This window comes from Aquarana catesbeiana, linkage group LG02, assembly GCF_042186555.1.
Source record: "Aquarana catesbeiana isolate 2022-GZ linkage group LG02, ASM4218655v1, whole genome shotgun sequence".
Classification (NCBI taxonomy): Eukaryota; Metazoa; Chordata; class Amphibia; order Anura; family Ranidae; genus Aquarana; species Aquarana catesbeiana.
The window spans coordinates 378,533,761-378,552,170 of NC_133325.1; the positions used below are offsets into that span (position 1 = coordinate 378,533,761).

General features: G+C 41.5%; 1 protein-coding gene across 1 annotated transcript in view; it reads left to right on the plus strand.

Moving 5' to 3' along the window:
* The window catches only part of TLCD3A (TLC domain containing 3A), a 97,969-nt gene that overhangs the window by 53,807 nt on the left and 25,752 nt on the right, over positions 1-18,410 (plus strand). The window contains exon 3 of the mRNA XM_073615130.1: positions 15,534-15,750. Coding sequence (XP_073471231.1) covers positions 15,534-15,750 — 217 coding nt within the window. The remainder of the gene's footprint in view (positions 1-15,533; positions 15,751-18,410) is intronic.

Below are 18,410 nucleotides of genomic sequence, written 5' to 3' on the forward strand. Positions count from 1 at the left end.
AAAAAAAAAGAAAAAACCTGCCGGGGAAACTTTAATCCCATCAACATAGTGAACAAGAAGTGGAACATTCCGAGAGATTATCCACTCAAAAAAGGGGGTTCAGGAAGACGTGTAGGTAGTGCAAAACATTCAGAACAGTACCTGAAGCTCCTGCAGTGAACGGATGGCAAGTCTCAAAGACTGTCAAATATTGCAGACAACCAAGGAAACAAGAAACTTGGGACAGGCTTCCAATAGGGGGTTGCAACAGCAGGAACCACTACTCCCAGTATCAATACCTCATGGAGGTAAGCATCTTCCAGACTTAGTCCATATGCTCCTATGATACAGAAACCACCATCAGATCCTAGGATTAGGCAATTGAATCCAACCACTCAACAGCTTCTGCCTCGAGTGCCGCCATCAAGAAGTCTGTCTGTACCGCTACAGAGGCCGGTGAGGATGGCCAGATAGGCAAGATGGCCGCCGCGCATGTGTTCGGTGGCGGGATCCGGGAGATGGAAGTAGCTGCTTTCTTTGCTGATTTATGCTTCCCGGTCATCGGAAAGGAACCGGGGGAGCCCCCCAGACAGGAGGAAGGTATTTGCTGAGCAGGATGGCTTAAAATGAACCAGGATGGAGGCGGACAGTAATCACGGATGGCAGGAGCTCAGGCTGAACACGTCTGTCTCTTCTCACATCCTGGCCAGGTGCCCCACAGGCATTTTTTTTAAAGGAAATTAGCAAAGCCATTTTTTCCTGTCTTGAAATATTTTCTTTATTAACCAGTTCCCGACCGGCTCCTGTACTTTTACGTCGGCAGAATGGCATGGCTGCGCAAAGTAACGTACCCGTACATTACTTTGAATTTGCCGCCGTGTGCGCGCGTGCCGCCGGTGGTGCGCGCGCGCCTGTCGCGATCTCCGTGAGTCAGGTCGTGGGTCCCGCGGACTCGATCGCCGCGGGCATACCGCGATCGCCTCACGGACAGGACGAACGGGAACATCTCCCCGTTCTGCCTAGTGACAAGTGTCACTCGATCTCTGCTCCCTGTCATCGGAGCAGAGATCAGTGACGTCACACACCAGCCTATCCCCATGACAGTTAGAAATCACTCCCCTAGGACACACTTAACCCCTCCCCGTCCCCTAGTGGTTAACCCCTTCACTGCCAGTGTCATTTATACAGGAATCAATGCATTTTTATAGCACTGATTGCTGTATAAATGACAATGGTCCCAAAAATGTGTAAAAAATGTCCGACATGTCCGCCATAACGTCGCAGTCACAATAAAAATCGCTGATCGCCGCCATTACTAGTATAAAAAAATATTAATAAAAATGCCATAAATCTATCCCCTATTTTGTAAACGCTATAACTTTTGCGCAAACAAATCAATAAACGCTTATTGCAATTTTTTTTTTACCAAAAATATGTAGAAGAATATGTATTGGTCTAAACTGAGGAAAAAAAAATGTTTTTTTATATATTTTTGGGGGATAATTATTATAGCAAAATGTAAAAAATAATGCGTTTTTTTCAAAATTGTCGCTCTTATTTTGTTTATGGCGCAAAAAATAAAAATCACAGAGATGATCAAATACCACCAAAAGAAAGCTCTATCTGTGGGAAAAAAAGGACGTCAATTTTGTTTCGGAGCCACGTCGCACGACCACACAATTGTCAATTAAAGCGACGCAGTGCCGAATCGCAAAAAACGCTCTGGTCAGGAAGGGGTAAATCCTTCCGGGGCTTAAGTGGTTAATATGGTTTTCTTAGCTTGGTTAAACAAGCCAGTAATGTGCACTTTACACATCTGCTGAACTGTAAGACAGAGTAATTGCTGTTCAGAAATGGAAATGGGTACACTGTAGTCATAGAGATGGACATGGTCAGCAACAATACTCAGGTTGGTCGTGGCCTTTAAACGATGCTCAATTGATACTAAGGGGCCCGAAGTGTGCCAAGAGAAATCCCCCACACCAATACACCACCACCAGCCTGAACTGTTGATACAAGGCAGGATGGATCTATGCTTTCATGTTGTTTATGCCAAATTCTGACCCTACCATCTGAATGCCACAGCTGAAATCGAGACTCATCAGACCGGGCAACGTTTTTCCAATCTTCTATTGTCCAATTTTGGTGAACCTGTGTGCATTGTTTCCTCAGTTTCCTGCTCTTAGCTGACAGGAGTGGCACCTGGTGTGGTCTTCTGCTGCCGTAGCCCATCTGCTTCAAGGTTCGAGAGATGTGCGTTCAGAGATGGTATTCTGCATACCTTGTTGTAACGAGTGATTATTTGAGTTACTGTTCCCTTTCTATCATCTCAAACCAGTCTACCCATTCTCCTCTGACCTCTGGCATCAACAAGGCATTTTTGTCCACACAACTTCCGATCACTGGATTTTTTCTCTTTTTCGTACCTTTCCTTGTAAACCCTAGAGATGATTGTGTGTGAAAATCCCTGTAGATTGGCAGTTTTTGAAATACTCAGACCAGCCCATCTGGCACCATCAACCATGCCCCATTCAAAGTCACTTAATTTCCCCTTTCTTCCCCGTTCTGATGCTCGGTTTGAACTTCAGCAAGTCGTCTTCACCACGTCTAGATGCCTAAATGCATTGAGTTGCTGCCATGTGATTGACTAATTAGTAATTTGTGTTAACAAGTAATTGAAGAGGTGTACCTAATAAAGTTGCCAGTGAGTGTATATACAGTTGTGCTCATAAGTTTACATACCCTGGCAGAATTTATGATTTCTTGGACATTTTTCAGAGAATATGAATGATAACACATAAATGTTTCTCTCACTCATGATTAGTTTTATTTATTATGAATCAACTGTGTGTACTCTTTTTAAATCTTAATGAAAACAGAAACTTTCCAAATGAGCCTGATCAAAAGTTTCCATACCTTGGTGATTTTGGCCTGATAATATGCACACAAGTTGACACAAAGGGGTTTGAATGGCTATTAAAGGTAACCACCCTCTCCTGTGATCTGTTTGCTTGTAATTAGTGTGTGTGTAAACGGTCAATGAGTTTCTGGACTCCTGACAGACCCTTGCATCTTCCATCCAGTGCCGCACTGACGTTTCTGGATTCTGAGTCATGGGGAAAGCAAAAAAATTGTCAAAAGATCTGTGGGAAAAGGTAATTGAACTGTATAAAACAGGAAGGGGATATAAAAAGATATCCAAGGAATTGAGAATGCCAATCTGCAGTGTTCAAACCAAGAAGTGGAAAATGAGGGGTTCTGTTGAAACCAAACCACGTTCAGGTAGACCAACTAACATTTCAGCCACAACTGCCAGGAAAATTGTCCGGGATGCAAGGAAAAAAACCACAAATAACTTCTGGTGAAATACAAGACTCATGTTGTGTGGCTGTTTCAAGATGCACAATAAGGAGGCACTTGAAGAAAGATGGGCTGCATGGTCGACTTGCCAGAAGAAAGCCATTACTAAGCAAATCCCACAAAGTATCCCGCTTATAATACACCAAACAGCGCAGAGACAAGCCTCAAACCTTCTGACACAGTTATTTGGAGTGATTTGAGCTTTTTGGCCACAACTATAAACGCTTAATTTGGAGAGGAGTCAGCAAGGCCTATGATGAAAGGTACACCATTCCTACTGTGAAACACGGAGGTGGAGCGCTGATGTTTTGGGGATGTGTGAGCTACAAAGGCACAGGAAATTTGGTCAAACTTGATGGCAAGATGAATGCAGTATGTTTTAAAAAATACTGGAGGAACATTTGCATTCATCAGCCAGGAAGCTGCACATGGGACGTACTTAGACATTCCAACATGACAATGATCCAAAACACAAGGCCAAGTCGACCTGTCATTGGCTACAGCAGAATAAAGTGAAAGTTCTGGAGTGGCCATCTCAGTCTCCTGACCTCAATATCATTGAGCCACTCTGGGGAGATCTCAAACTGCAGTTCATGCAAAACAGCCCAAGAATTTACAGGAGCTGGAGGCTTTTTGCCAAGTGGAATGGGCAGCTTCACCATCCAAGAAGATAATGAGCCTCATCCACAAATACCACAAAAGACTTCAAGCTGTCATTGATGTTAATGGGGTCAATACACGGTATTAAGAACTGGAGTATGTAAACATTTGATTAGGGTCATTTGGGTAGTTTCTGTTTCCGTCGTTCATTGTTAACATGCTGCATTGTAACAAAATGAATACAATAGCAAATGCGAATATTCACATAAGGTGAGGCAACATCATGCATTCTTGTGTTGCATGTTGTTGTTTTGTTAATCCCACTTAAATTTTAATGGGGGTATTCATTCTGGAAATCAGATCAGCATAAAAAGATATGCATTTCAAGATTACATTCCATTGAAATGATTCTTAAGGTATTGCCAAAGTTTTCATCACCTTGATCTTGCTTATGAATCATGTCAACAAGTATGTAATTACTGACATGTATGTTATGTCAAGCATCAGCATGGTGATTCTAAAATACATTTTCAGGTGTTATTTGCACGTTAATTATACTTTCAGTATACACTAGAGTAAATGACAGCAAAGTAGTGACATCACAAGGGATTTCTGTATATATAAAGAGGCTGATAAGGGTGGAGACCATAATGTCCCTGGTGCCAGTATTTAGGGCACAGTCATGTATTTGTTTATTACTGGTTTATATAGCGCTGACAATTTATACAGAGACATATATACAGTGGGGGAAATTATTATTTGATCCCCTGCAGATTTTGTAAATTTGCCCACTTACAAAGAAATGAAGGGTCTATAATTGTTATCATAGGTGTTGCATTGAGTTGCAGTTCAGTGAGTAAAATAAGTATTTGATCCCCAAGCAAAACATGACGTAGTACTAGATGGAGAAACCCTTGTTGGCAAGCACAAAGGTAAGACATTTCTTGTAGTTGGTGACCAGGTTTTTACACATCTCAGGAAGGATTTTGATCCACTCTTCTTTAGAGATCTTCTCTAAATCCTTAAGGTTTCTTGGCTGTCTCTTGAAAACTCAAAGTTTCAGCTCCATCCATACATTTTCTATAGGATTAAGGTCTGGCGACTGGATAGGCCACTCCATGACCTTAATGTGCTTCTTCTTGAGCCACTCATTTGTTGCGTTGGTGGCATGTTTTGGGTCATTGTCATGCACCCATCCATGACCCATCTTCAGCGTTCTGGCTGAGGGAAGAAGGTTCTCATCCAAGATTTTACAATACATGTCCCCGTCCATTGGCCCCTTAATGCGGCAAAGTCAGCGTGTACCTTTAGCAGAGAAACAGCCCCAAAGCATATTGTTTCCACCTCTGTGCTTGACCATAGGGATGGTGTTCTTAGGGTCATGGTCAGCATTTTCCTTCTTGTAAACATGACAATTCCCCCCTCCTCAAGAAGGCACATGTACAGTCATGCCAATAAACATCTAAAAGATTCAGAGAAGGATTGGGAGAAAGTGTTGTGGTCAGATGAGACCAAAATTGAGCTCTTTGGCATTAACTCGACTCGCCGTGCTTGGAGGAAGGAAAATGCCGACTATGACCCCAAGAACACCATCCCTACAGTCAAGCACGGAGGTGGAAACATGATGCTTTGGGGCTGTTTCCCTGCTAAAGGTACAGGCTGACTTTGGCGCATTGAGGGACCAATGGACGGGCCTTGTATTGTAAAATCTTGGATGAGAACCTTCGTTCCTCAGCCATAACACTGAAGATGGGTCATGGATGGGTCTTCAAGCATGAAAATGACCCAAACATACCACCAAGGCAACAAAGGAGTGGCTCATGAAGCACATTAAGGTCATGGAGTGACCTAGCCAGTCTCCAGACCTTAATCCTATAGAAAATGTATGGAGGGAGCTGAAACTTCGGAGTTGCCAAACAACAGCCAAGAAACATTAAGGATTTAGAGAAGATCTCTAAAGAAGAGTGGATCAAAATCCTTCCTGAGATGTGTAAAAACCTGGTCACCAACTACAAGAAATGTCTTACCTTTGTGCTTGCCAGATCTGTAAAGAAGAGTGGACCAAAATTCTTCCGGAGATGTGTGCAAACCTGGTAACCAACTACAATAAATGTCTTACCTCTGTGCTTGCCATCAAGGGTTTCTCCACCAAGTACTAAGTCATGTTTTGCTTGGGGATCAAATACTTTTATTCACTGAACTGAAACTTAATTTTTAGCATTTGTTTTAAGTGTTTTTTTTTCAGGATATTTGGTTGATATTCTGTCTCTATTAAATAAAATATAAATATAATAATATAAAATGCACCTTTGATAAAAATTATAGACCCTTAATTTCTTTGTAAGTGGGAAAACTCACCCAATCTGCAGGGGATCAAATAATTTTTTCCCCCACTGTATATTGTACATCAGATCAGTGCCTGCCTTTAAGCAGCTTGCAATCTAAGGTCTCTGATTCACAAGCATACATACACATACCAGGGCCAATTTAGACAAGAACTAATTACTATTTACGAATTACTATACTAATGTTACAGATGCCTTGCTGTTATGCCTAAGTAGGGTTGTGAGTAAGAAGGCAAAGGCAGATACTTTTGATGTCAGCCTAATACCAGGGCAAACAATAGGCAAAATACAACAGGACACTTTTCATTTTACTAAGCCTGCATTCACACCTGAGCATTTTCAGCTCGTAAAACACTCATAAAACGCCCGAAAAACGCCCAACAAGCAAATCCCATTCATTTAAATGGCCCCTGTTTACATCTGAGCATTTTGTAGCCTGAAGCAAAATGCCTAAAGCACAAAAAAGTACCTGAGCTTCTTTTTGGGCAGATTACAGGCGTTTTTCTGCTTTTTACATTGGCGACCTTTTAACCTGTGCAAATCGCGGTAAAAATTGCAACAATATCATGGTAAAAACGTGTGACTTTCTACTTGAAACCGAAACGCTCAGGTGTGAATGCAGCCTTAAGGTACCACCAGCAGGCTAACTGGAAAGCAGTCAGATAGGTGGTGGTGGGGAAGGGGGTCATTGCTCTATATAGCGGAATCAGCAGCTCCTTTTCCCTACTGATGATCCCTTTAGAATTCTATTTGCTTTCCCTCTTGTCCATAGTGTTAGCTCATTTTGCAGTCATCTTATATGAGCACCCCCTGATCTTTTTTGCCAGCTTCCTTAGCTAAATAGGAGGATTTAGTTCCATTTTAAGCTGGCAATAGATGGATTGAAATATGAACAGTTCAGCAGCAACCAGCCAAATTTCGATCCATGTGCTGGCATCCCCGTTCAATATGAGTCGATTGTTAGATTGACCTCTGTCGCATGGAAACGGATAACATTTGTCGATCAGCGGCTGCAGCCACGTTGTATTCAGGTTCAAGAATTTAGTCAAACGTTGAGTATGGCCTCACATATCATTCAATTAAATACGATAAAGGAGAACCATCATCCAGATTAACATATATATAATTGGGGAGGGTGGGGATGTGAGGGTAGTTGCCAAGGCTGACCCATACACATAGACACCCAAAGAAATTGAATGGACTTTCTCGGTACTGATATAACAACAAAATTAATTTGATAAAATACAAATTTTATTCTGTAACAAAGTACAAGCAGTATATTAAAAGAAGGGGAATGTATACAAAACAGAATATAAAATATAGTATACACCCCACAAAACTAACTAATAGTAGGTTTCCCCGGTACAGTTTCTGTTAAGGTGGGGTATAGGTATTCCTCTACCGGTTTTGCAGTATAACCACTTCTTCAGGAGGATAGGAGGTCTATGGGAGAACAATATATTAAACGATGAACAATGCAAGGGGAAACAATAATTGCAAGGCATAACAATAGGTATAAGTGCAAAAGGATCTACTCACCCAGATGGACCAGGAAGCGGCTAACGACAGAATCCCAAGAATTCCCCCCACGGCGGACAAGGGGGAGTGCAAAGGACCATCTCTAATTAGAATGATGGATAATCAACTTTAATATACAAGGTATAAGTTATAAATAATAATAAACATGAAGGTACTAATCAGTGATGAGGTGTGGTAATAAGGAAACCAATAAAGTGTGTATGTGTGATCAAAGAAAAAGAAAACACAAGGAAGGGAGAGGGGAACGGGGGAGAGGGAAAGGGGTGACAGAGGGGACGGGGGTAGGAGGGGGGGAAGGGAAGGGGGAAGGGGAAAAAGGAGAAGGGCAGGAAAAGGGGAGGGGGGGGGGCACAGGGAAAGGGAAGCTAGGGGTAATTCTTGGGATTCTGTCGCTAGCCACGTCCTGGTCCATCTGGGTGAGCAGATCCTCTTGCACTTATAGCTATTGTTATGCCTTGCAATTATTTATTCTCCTTACATTGTTCTTCGTTTAATATATTATTCTCCCATAGACCTCCTATCCTCCTGAAGAAGCGGTTATACCACGAAACCGGTAGAGGAATACCTATACCCCACCTTAACAGAAACTGTACCGGGGAAACCTGCTATTAGTTTTGTGTGGTCTATACTATATTTTATATTCTATTTTGTATACATTCCCCTTCTTTTAATATACTGCTTGTACTTTGTTACAGAATAAAATTTGTATTTTATCAAATTAATTTTGTTGTTATTTCAGTACCAAGAAAGTCCATTCAATTTCTTCGGGTGTCTATGTGTAATGGGTCAGCCTTGGCAACTACCCTCACATCCCCACCCTCCCCAATTATACAGGTTCAAGAATTGTATTGGTTTTTCTTAACATAGTGTAATAAATACATTGTTACATCAAATAAAGAATGCTATATATAAATACAATAGACATATAAAGGTATCCCTAATAAAAAGAAAGTAGGGATATATCAGACAAATAAGATACAAATAATTAAATAAGATATTTAGCAAAATTAATATTTAATAATTCATTCTTATGTTAACAAAAAGTAAATGAAAAGTGTTCTTAAAGATGTTCAAGTCAAAAGAAATAAATAAAATAAATAAATAAATAAATACAGAAGAAGAATGTGGGTAAGATAAGGACATTTAAAGGTTATATTTCATGAATCGCTAGCACACTGTCATGGTTATGCAATAGAGTTTTCTCTGTCAGCTTACCTGCCTTCATGTGTTCATCTCTAAAGACCAGCTGCCTCTCACCTGACTGGTTTTATAACCTCTCCTCTAAGCATGGCCCCACCCTAGGCCCTATCAGGGAACCCTATATTAACCTGTGCACTGCAAGCCAGCAGTGCTGATCAACCATTGTGTGTTAGCCTCTGTGTGTACTTGCTGTGTTTCCAACTTCTGATTCCTGTTACCGACTTTGGCCTGTTCTCGACTCTCCCTGTCTGCTTGTTCCCCTGACCTTTGGCGTGTTATGTTTATCCTTGTCTGCTAGTCGCCCTGACCTTTGGCTTACCCCTTACTTCCCTGTCGTTCCAGCCTGCTGCCTCCTTCCTCTTCTCCTGTAGTCTACGGTGAGCGTAAGCTGTGAGACCCTGGGGGCTGTGACCTGGAGCCAGACTGCAGCGCAGTCCATCCTCACCACTAGAGGCTCTGGTGAACACTCGTTGGCTCTTAGACTCCGCGCCCTGGGTAATCTATGCTCTAGCTCCCACTGGGATCCATGTTAGTTATCCTGTAGACCTGCTTCCTGAACCTTCCAGGGTTCAATCCGCAGCAGTCAGTCCTAGGGCCCACTACGTTAGTGGTGCACTCCTGATCCCAACGGTGTGCATCTGTCACTTAGCCGCAAGGTGACCTGACAGTTTGATCAGCCATGAACCCGGCTGATGTGCCGCTACCCGCAGATGATCCGTTGCAGGGCTTAGTTCACAGACTTGAGACCCAGGAATCGCATCAGACCCAAGTGATGCAATTCCTACAGGATTTGGCATCCCGTTTTGAAAAGGTTCAGGCCTCATTAGGACCCCCAGTTCAACAACCTCAACCGCTATCTGCTGCTGCACCTATCGCACCAGTTGCAGCCACTCATTCATTACAACTGCCAGCTCCGGCCCGTTTCTCTGGGGACTCCAAGGCTTGCAGGGGGTTCCTTAGCCAGTGCACAATTCATTTTGAACTTCAGCCCCAAAACTTCCTGTCCGATCGGGCGAAAGTAGCCTATATTATATCCCTCCTGTCCAGCGAAGCACTAGCTTGGGCTGCCCCTCTGTGGGAACTGAATGATCCAGTGGTTTCTAGCCTGTCTGATTTCTTGAAACTTTTTCGGAATATCTTTGAGGAACCGGGTCGTGTCTCCTCAGTGGCTAGTGCTCTTTTACGTCTCCGTTAAGAGTCCGCTTCTGTGGGACAGTATGCTCTTCAGTTCCGTATCCTCACAGCTGAATTGAGCTGGAATAATGAGGCCCTAATTACAACCTTTTTACATGGCCTCTCTGATAGAATGAAGGATGAATTAGCAGGAAGATCCCTTCCTGCTGATCTGGACGGTGTCATCACCTTGTGTAACCAGATCGATATTCGCTTTCAGGAGAGGGCCCTGGAAAAAAGACACCAGCACTCCCCGTTCCTTAGGCAGCTTGAGCTCACAGTCCCTTCTCTTTGATCCAAGGAGCACCCCCTGCCCGCTGAGGAACCTATGCAGCTAGGCTGGACCAAGTTGTCTCCTGAAGAACGCGCCAGGCGCAGAAGTCTGGGCCTGTGCCTCTATATGTTATGGTACCAGTTCCACTGGGTTTACACACCAAATTTGGGGTTCCTAGCACCATGTGGCCCTGAGATACGGGGCCTCAAAGTCGGTTCGGAAAATGAAATTTTTTGCTGCAGAAAAGTGCTTGACTCGAGTATAAGTCGAGGGGGCACTTTCAGCACAAAAAAAAGTGCTGAAAAACTCGACTTATACTCGAGTATATACGGTAGGTGTTTATTCAAAATGCAAGTCAATTTATCGTTGTTCAATTTTTGTATAACATATTCAAATGTTATGCCAGGTTGATTCCAACAACGTGCAATGGTCATTCTAGCAGCTAAGATTTATAAGAAGTTAAGCATTTGGTGTGTTTAGGTAAACTCTTATCTAATTTTTGAAAAATAGCAATGTCAGGGGATTTAATAGTATTTATTTTGGTAACTTCATGTATAAAGTCAAATATTTTTATCCAAAATTTACGTATTTTAGGACATCGTCACCAGATGTGTACCATAGAACCTTCTTGACCACAATTTCTAAAACATTTAGAAGAGACTTTGTCGATTTATTTTAACTATTCTTAAAGGAACTATGTACAATCTTAATGGAGTTTTGTAATTAGATTCCACTATAGACGTATTTATACGTTTTATACCATTGTTTTATACCATTCTGAGATTTCCCAAGAAAAATTAAGATCCTTTAATCATTGTGTCATATATGGGAGCTTATGTGTCATCTCAATTAAAATATTATATATGATGGATATACGACCTGTTGTGGGATTTCTAGTTTACACAAGATTGTTCAAATAAGGATAACGTGGATGGGCGACTAAATCCATTGTTTATTTTCTAAGAATAAATGAATCAATTTTTATCGAGATAGATCTGAGGATGGTACTTGTAATATGGATTGATAATAGTTTAATGAGTATAATTTATTTCCAGATAAAAAAATCATAATACGTGATAAACCTTTATTTTCCCACCACTGAAAAAAGATCAGAGGACAACCCAGGTATAAATTCTGAATTATTAAATAAAGGAGATAAAGGTGTATGAGGTGAACAAAGATTTTTCCTTAATCGACATCTATCCCAAATTGATAAAGAGAATGAAAGATTAGGACATAAAATAGGGGGTCTCAATTTGCTAGGAATCCACATTAAAGCTGCAATCGAACCTTTAGAGCATGCAATGGCCTCCATATCAACTCAGTGTGGAGTTGGACCAGGAATTGTAGTGACTGCTAGCTGGGCTATTTGAGCTGCTTGATAGTAAGCTATTAAATTTGGGACCGCTAGACCACCACATTTTTTTTGAAGTGTAAATTGTTAGTTTATTAATTCTAGGGTGTTTTTGTCCCCAAATAAAATGTAAGATTTTTTCTTTGAAATAAAAGGTTTAGGAGTTATGATAGGGAGATTTCGAAAAAGATTTTTGGTAAGATATTCATTTTGACTGATGAAATTCTTCCAAACCAAGAAAGATTTGACCTTGACCATTTATTCATATCTTCTGAAAGCCATCTAAACATAGGAGGATAATTAGTAGAATAGAAAGTATGTATGGAAGAGGTTAAGTGAATTCCTAAATAAGAAAGAGTATGAGTGGCCCATTTGAATTCAAAATTATGTTTAAGTGACTTAACTGTAGATTCGGAGAGATTGAGGTTTAAGACAATTGATTTGTTTTTATTTACCATCAGTCCCGATATTCTCGAAAATGAGGTTAGAAGTTTTATTAGGTTAGGTATTGTTGTATGAGGGGAAGTAATATACATCAAAACATCATCTGCATATAATGCGCATTTATCTTCATAATGTCCACAATGAATGCCTTTAATACTTGGAAGATCACGTATAGCTATAGCAAGTGGTTCTATTGCAATCGCAAATAGAAGGGGCGAAAGAGGTCAACCTTGTCTTGTGCCACATTGTATATTTATGGGGTCAGATTTATAACCCTTAAGAAGAATGTATGCAGTGGGAGTGTGGTATAGAACACGTAGAATGCATAAGAAAGAAGGGCCAAACTGCATAGTTTTTAATACTGAGAACAAATCAAAGGCCTTGTGAAGGTCCAATGATAATGACATAGCTTGGTGAATTAATGGGGAGTCTCAATGTGAATGGACAGCAGTAATGAGGTTTAAGGATCGATGGCTTTGATCTGAGGTTTGTCGATGTTTGATAAAACCCCATTGATCCTTATGAATATAATGTTCTAAGAAAGAATTAAGTCGTAATGCTAAGGCTTTCGTAAGAATTTTAAGGTCGCAGTTAATTAGGGATAAAGGTCTACGCTAATAAATGCTATGTTTTCATCATTGAGAATATTATCTCCTTCTCTTAGATGGTTGAAATACAAGACCAAGTGAGGTATTAATAGATCAGTATTTTTTTTATAATAACCGTTAGACAAACCATCAGGTCCAGGGGATTTATTCAATTTTAATGTCTTAAAAACTTGAGAAATTTCCTCATGTGTAAAATGTTTATCCATAATTTCAACATGTTGTGTAGTAAGTTTAGGAAGATGTGTTTGTTCTAGAACTTTATGGATAGATCTTTCAAAATCAATTGGAATCTTTTGGTAAAGTTTGTTATAATATGAATGAAATTCTTTAACGGGGTTGTAAAGGTATTTTTTTTTTTTTTTTTTAAATAACAAACATGTTATACTTACCTTCACTGTGCAGCTCGTTCTGCACAGAGTGGCCCCGAACCTGGTCTTCTGGGGTCCCTCGGCGGCTGTTTCAGCTCCTCCCCGCAAGCATTTACCACCTTAATGCGAGCTCCCTCGCATGGTGGTGAGTGCTTGCGGGCGCGCTCCCGTGATACAGCCGGCGGCTATAGCCGCTCGCTGTATCACTCGGCCCCGCCCCCCGGCGCGCCGCGTCATCGGATGTGATTGACAGCAGCGCGAGCCAATGGCTGCGCTGCTTTCAATCCATCCACTGCAGCCAATCAGCGACCAGGCTGAGCTGCAATGAAGATGACGAGGACGAGCAGCGAAGATTCGAGGCGTCAGGTAAGTAAAACGGGGGAGCTGGGGGCGGCGGTACTGTCAAAAGTTTTTTCACCTTAATGCATAGAATGCATTAAGGTGAAAAAATTTTTACCTTTACAACCCCTTTAAGAATGCGGTTAGGATTTTGAAAAAGTGTTCCGTCACCAAGTTTAATCTTGGGTAAAGCGGAAATATGAGATCTAGGATGACATTTATTTGCCAAGAGAGAACCTGGTTTATCTCTCTAAGTAAAACATTTTTCAAGTTGTCGTTGTAATAGAGAAATCTGAGAGGAATTTTGGTTAACTTTGCTTGACGTGCCATTCATTTTAACTTCAATGGTATCTAATCGTTGTCCTAATACATTAAAATCCTATTTCAATTCATTTGTTAATTTTGAGGCCATTTTGTTTAGTTCATGTTGTAATAGACAAGTGAATCCTTTAAAAAGAGACTCACCTGAATAGAGTACAGGATCCGATTATAGGAGCTGAGGAAATTATATTATTAGTAGTTAATGGTTGGTCATATATTTTGACAAAAGAGGCATCATCAGACATTTCCATAGGCATATAGGGAGATAAAATCTCGTGTTTTTCATGTAGCTTGAAAGCTTGTGGAGAAAAAGGAGTAACAGAGCTGCATAAAATAAGATTGCCTGTCTTTTTAAGTTCAGGAGCTGGTATCTTGTGGGAGGAGATCGAGGGTGGAGACAGGAGGAGAGTGTTTTTCTTTTGCTTTTTGATGTAAAGCCTGCTGCGTAAGGCGAGGAGAGCCAGGAGAGCTAGAAGCCGACGCTATTTTATGTCCACTGCCGCGGGTATAATATGAAGAGGTCAGGCGGCCGCTCTGGGATTTATTACCGGACTTTGAGGTAGGGCTCAGGAAAAAATCGATTTGAATCTTGAATCGAGTTGAGAGGTCAAATCGATTCAAAATTTCAGCAAATTGATTTTTCTAGATTTTTTTTTTTTTCACCAGGACCGGCACTGACACTGCGCCGGTCCTGAGGAGCTGCAGGCAGGAGTTTTTAGGCGAGGCCGCGGCTTCGGCCTAGTCCGCGGTGTCCGGCCTTGCTGACTAGGCCAAAGCCACGGCCTCACCTAAAAACTCCTGCCCGCAGCTCCTCAGGCCAGCACAGTGTCCATCAAAAAAGAAAAACTCGATTCGAATAGTGAATCGAGTTTTTTTAAACAAAATCGCAGTTTTTTTTTTTTTTTTTTTTTTAGAAAATCGCCCAGCTCTACTTTGAGGACTTAAAGCAATTTCCAGTACCTCTGGTAATATAGTGTGTGGGCGGCAGTTCGATTAGCGCTGTCAGAAGCAAGAAAGTGCCCGAGGGGTGCAGAGTGGGTTAAAGATCCGTCCACATCCCGCACCTGCGCCACTCCGATTGTTGTATTCTGACAGCAGAGAGTCCTGCTGTCAGAATACAATGGCGTTGATTTACTAAAGGCAAATAGAATGTGCACTTTGAAAGTACAGTTGCACTCCCTTTCCCCATTGCTTACTAAATGTGGTGAAGCTTCACTTTGTAAAGAATTCCCAATCAGGAAAAAAAATTAGCATATTTGCTTGCACATGATTGGATGATGGAAATCAGGAGAGCGTCACCACATACGCTAAGCTCTGGGGAAAATGAGTGCAACTGCCCTTGCTTAGTGGGCAGTCTATTTGTCTTTAATAAGTCAACCCGATGTCTCAGCAGGGTAGATTCCTTCATCCACCTTGTTTGTGTGGATGGAGAAATCTGTTCATCTTTTTTTTTTCATTCAGCTCGCTGGCTGAATGAAAAAGAAAACAACCCATCTATGTCCAGCTTTAGAGTGCACAGAGAATTCCCTAAATGCCTGCCTTCTATACTAAAGCATTTTGTGTAAACATTTCTTTTATTGTGACTGTTGATAAAATATGGATATACTAATATTATACATTTCTCATTAGGCATTGGCTGGCTACATCTTATTTATGGTTCATGATCCCTTACATGGTATATGATACCTACACAATGTATCTTCGTCACTGGTACAAATGTCAAGACAAAAGCACATCAAATGGGAAAGATCACTTTTCTGCTGCAATAAACAGCTTACTACGGAAAGATTTCCTCATGCTGGTTCATCACACAGCAATCTTGACCATCCTCATTCCTATAGGACTGGTAAAATATTTTCTTATTCATATATTGCGTTATACTATACTTATACTTCTGGCCATACAAAGACAGATGTTGGTTAGATACACTTAAAGCTGAAGTTTAGGTATTGTAATTTTCAAATAGTTACATTGGCCCAGCTTGGACCACTGTAACTATATACAGTATATGCCATAACTGTGGGTTCCCTGTGGAAGTTGGAAATCACTGTAGTAGGCACTACTGCAACAGTGATTGCCACTTGGGGTCCGGTGCCGAGCAGCTGCCCTGCTGCACAGTGAACACAGGAGGTTTCTTGTTCCGCATTGGTGCCATTCAGAGAACATTTCTCAATGCAGAAGTGGCGGTGGAGGTGGGGAGCTGTTCTGATTGGACGAGTCGGAAAGGCGGGGCGGTTACATCATGATCTCCACTTTATCCAATTACGGAACACTTTGCATTCATTGAGAAAATGCAAGGTGTTCTATGAATGGTGCCACTGCTGAGTGGGGGAACACCTATGTTCAATAAGCAGCTGGATAACCGATCATTATGGAACCTGGAACCTTATGGCAATCACTGTAGTAGTAGTAGTGCCTACTACAATGTTTTCCAGCTTCCACCGGAAGCTCACATGTATGGCACATACTGTACATACTTCATTTGGTCCAAATTAGACCAAAAAAATAGCCATTCCTAAACTTCAGTTTTAAATAAATTATGTAGGTAAGATCAGAGAACTGCTTATATATTCATAAATTTAGTTAATCTGATTGATCAATTTGTGTGTGGTCATCTTAAAGGATAAGTTCACCTTTACAAAAAAAATAATAAATGCACATTTTTTGCAGGTAACAAAATGTGCATTTAATATTTTTTTGTTTAGGAGCCTGTAAAACATTGCACCCATGATCAGCAGATCACGGGTGTAATGCAAGGCTCCTGCAGTCTGTGTAGCTGTCTGCCCATACCTCTGATGCAGTTACTGAATGACAAGAAACTTAATGAACTATCTAGAGCACTTATCAGCACCCTGGTAGTTCATTGGTGGCTGATGGTAGTTGTAGTTCATTGATTCACGGGGATCTGTGAATCAATGACACAGCTGTGTGTGCGGAGCTTTTTTTGAATAGTGACAATGGGTGCGGAGAAACGATCCCTGGCCTGCTGTCACAAGGAGCAGGGGGATCTGGGGGAGAGGGGGCAGATGCTGAACATGTTATACCCTAAATATGGGTGTAACATGTTCAGAAAGGGGAACTTATCCTTTAAGGCTTTTACTTTTTCTGACAAGTTACTGAGGTTATATTGTCATCACATGATCTTACAATTTAGCTTCATGTTTCAAATCAGTGACTTGTTAAAGTAAATAAATTGCCATAGCAGCCAGTTTGCTAACGAAAACTCACTTTTTTTCACAGTGTTTAATGGGTTGGCCTAAGTAACTCTGGGGATTATTTACTAAAGGCAAATCCACTTTGCACTGCAAGTGCACTTGGAAGTGCAGTCGCTGTAGATCCGAGGGGGTCGTGCAAGGAAAAGAAAAAAACAGCATTTTAGCTTGTATATGATTGGATGATAAAATCAGCAGAGCTTCTCATCATTTCAGATCTACCCCTCAGATTTACAGCCACTGCACTTCCAAATTCACTTTCAGTGCACTTTCAAGTGCACAGTGCAAAGTAGATTTGCCTTTCGTAAATAACCCCCTCTGTCTTTCTTGTATGCCACGTAGCTGCAAACCAAATCCCATCCTACAGATCATTAACACATGTCCTGCCCTAGGATGAAAATACTCACTTGTCCTTCTGAATCAGGACAAAAATATATTTATATATTTATATATAGGACTTGGGACCCCCCCTCCCCTCTCCTATTGTCTAAACAGTGGTAATCAACTTTAAAATTATAGAGAGCCTCAAGTGTGGCTCCTGACACTTCCAAAGGGCCGCACGATAGCAAAGCACTTTCGAGCTTCGACACGCACAATCTCAGTGCTACATTTTTTTGCAATAATATCCTCAGGCATTGCTGTCAGTGAGTGCAATAATAACCCACAGCATTGATGTCAGCGAGTGCAATGATAACCCACAGCATTGGTTTCAGTTGACACAATAATAACGTACTATTAACCCACAGCCTGCATGTTGGGCACCGGGGGTCTATAACAGAGTTGTTTGGCTCTGTAGTCCTCAGAGAAAAATGTAATTGACAATTGTCAACACAGACAGAGGGGACAGGAAGATATTAGCTCATACATTTTTCGGCAAGCTCAAGCTAGCCCAACAAACTATTTCCATTACTAAACAATGCAGCCGGTGTGTACGCTGTAATATACTGTAGTAGTATTAGTTCCATACAATAAGTGGTTCTGTGTTCTGGCAGCAGTACGAGTGACTTTCTATCTGCTACTGGAATTAAAGTCGGTGTCACGATCTGGAGTCAGGCTCTAAGGCCAGTAGCTTTAGCAGTGGAGCAGCACCCACTGACAAGCGGGACAGGTATACAGGAAAGTCACCATGGCAGATGACACGGGTTTACCTACGATGCAGAGCCTAAGTACTAACCAGTGTTCACCAGAGCTCCTGATGGTGGAAATGGGTTTTGCTGCGTGTTAGTACCAGCTCGCGGGCCTCAGGATCACCTCACCATGAGGCGAGCAAGCCAGGGACCAGTAGCAGATAAAC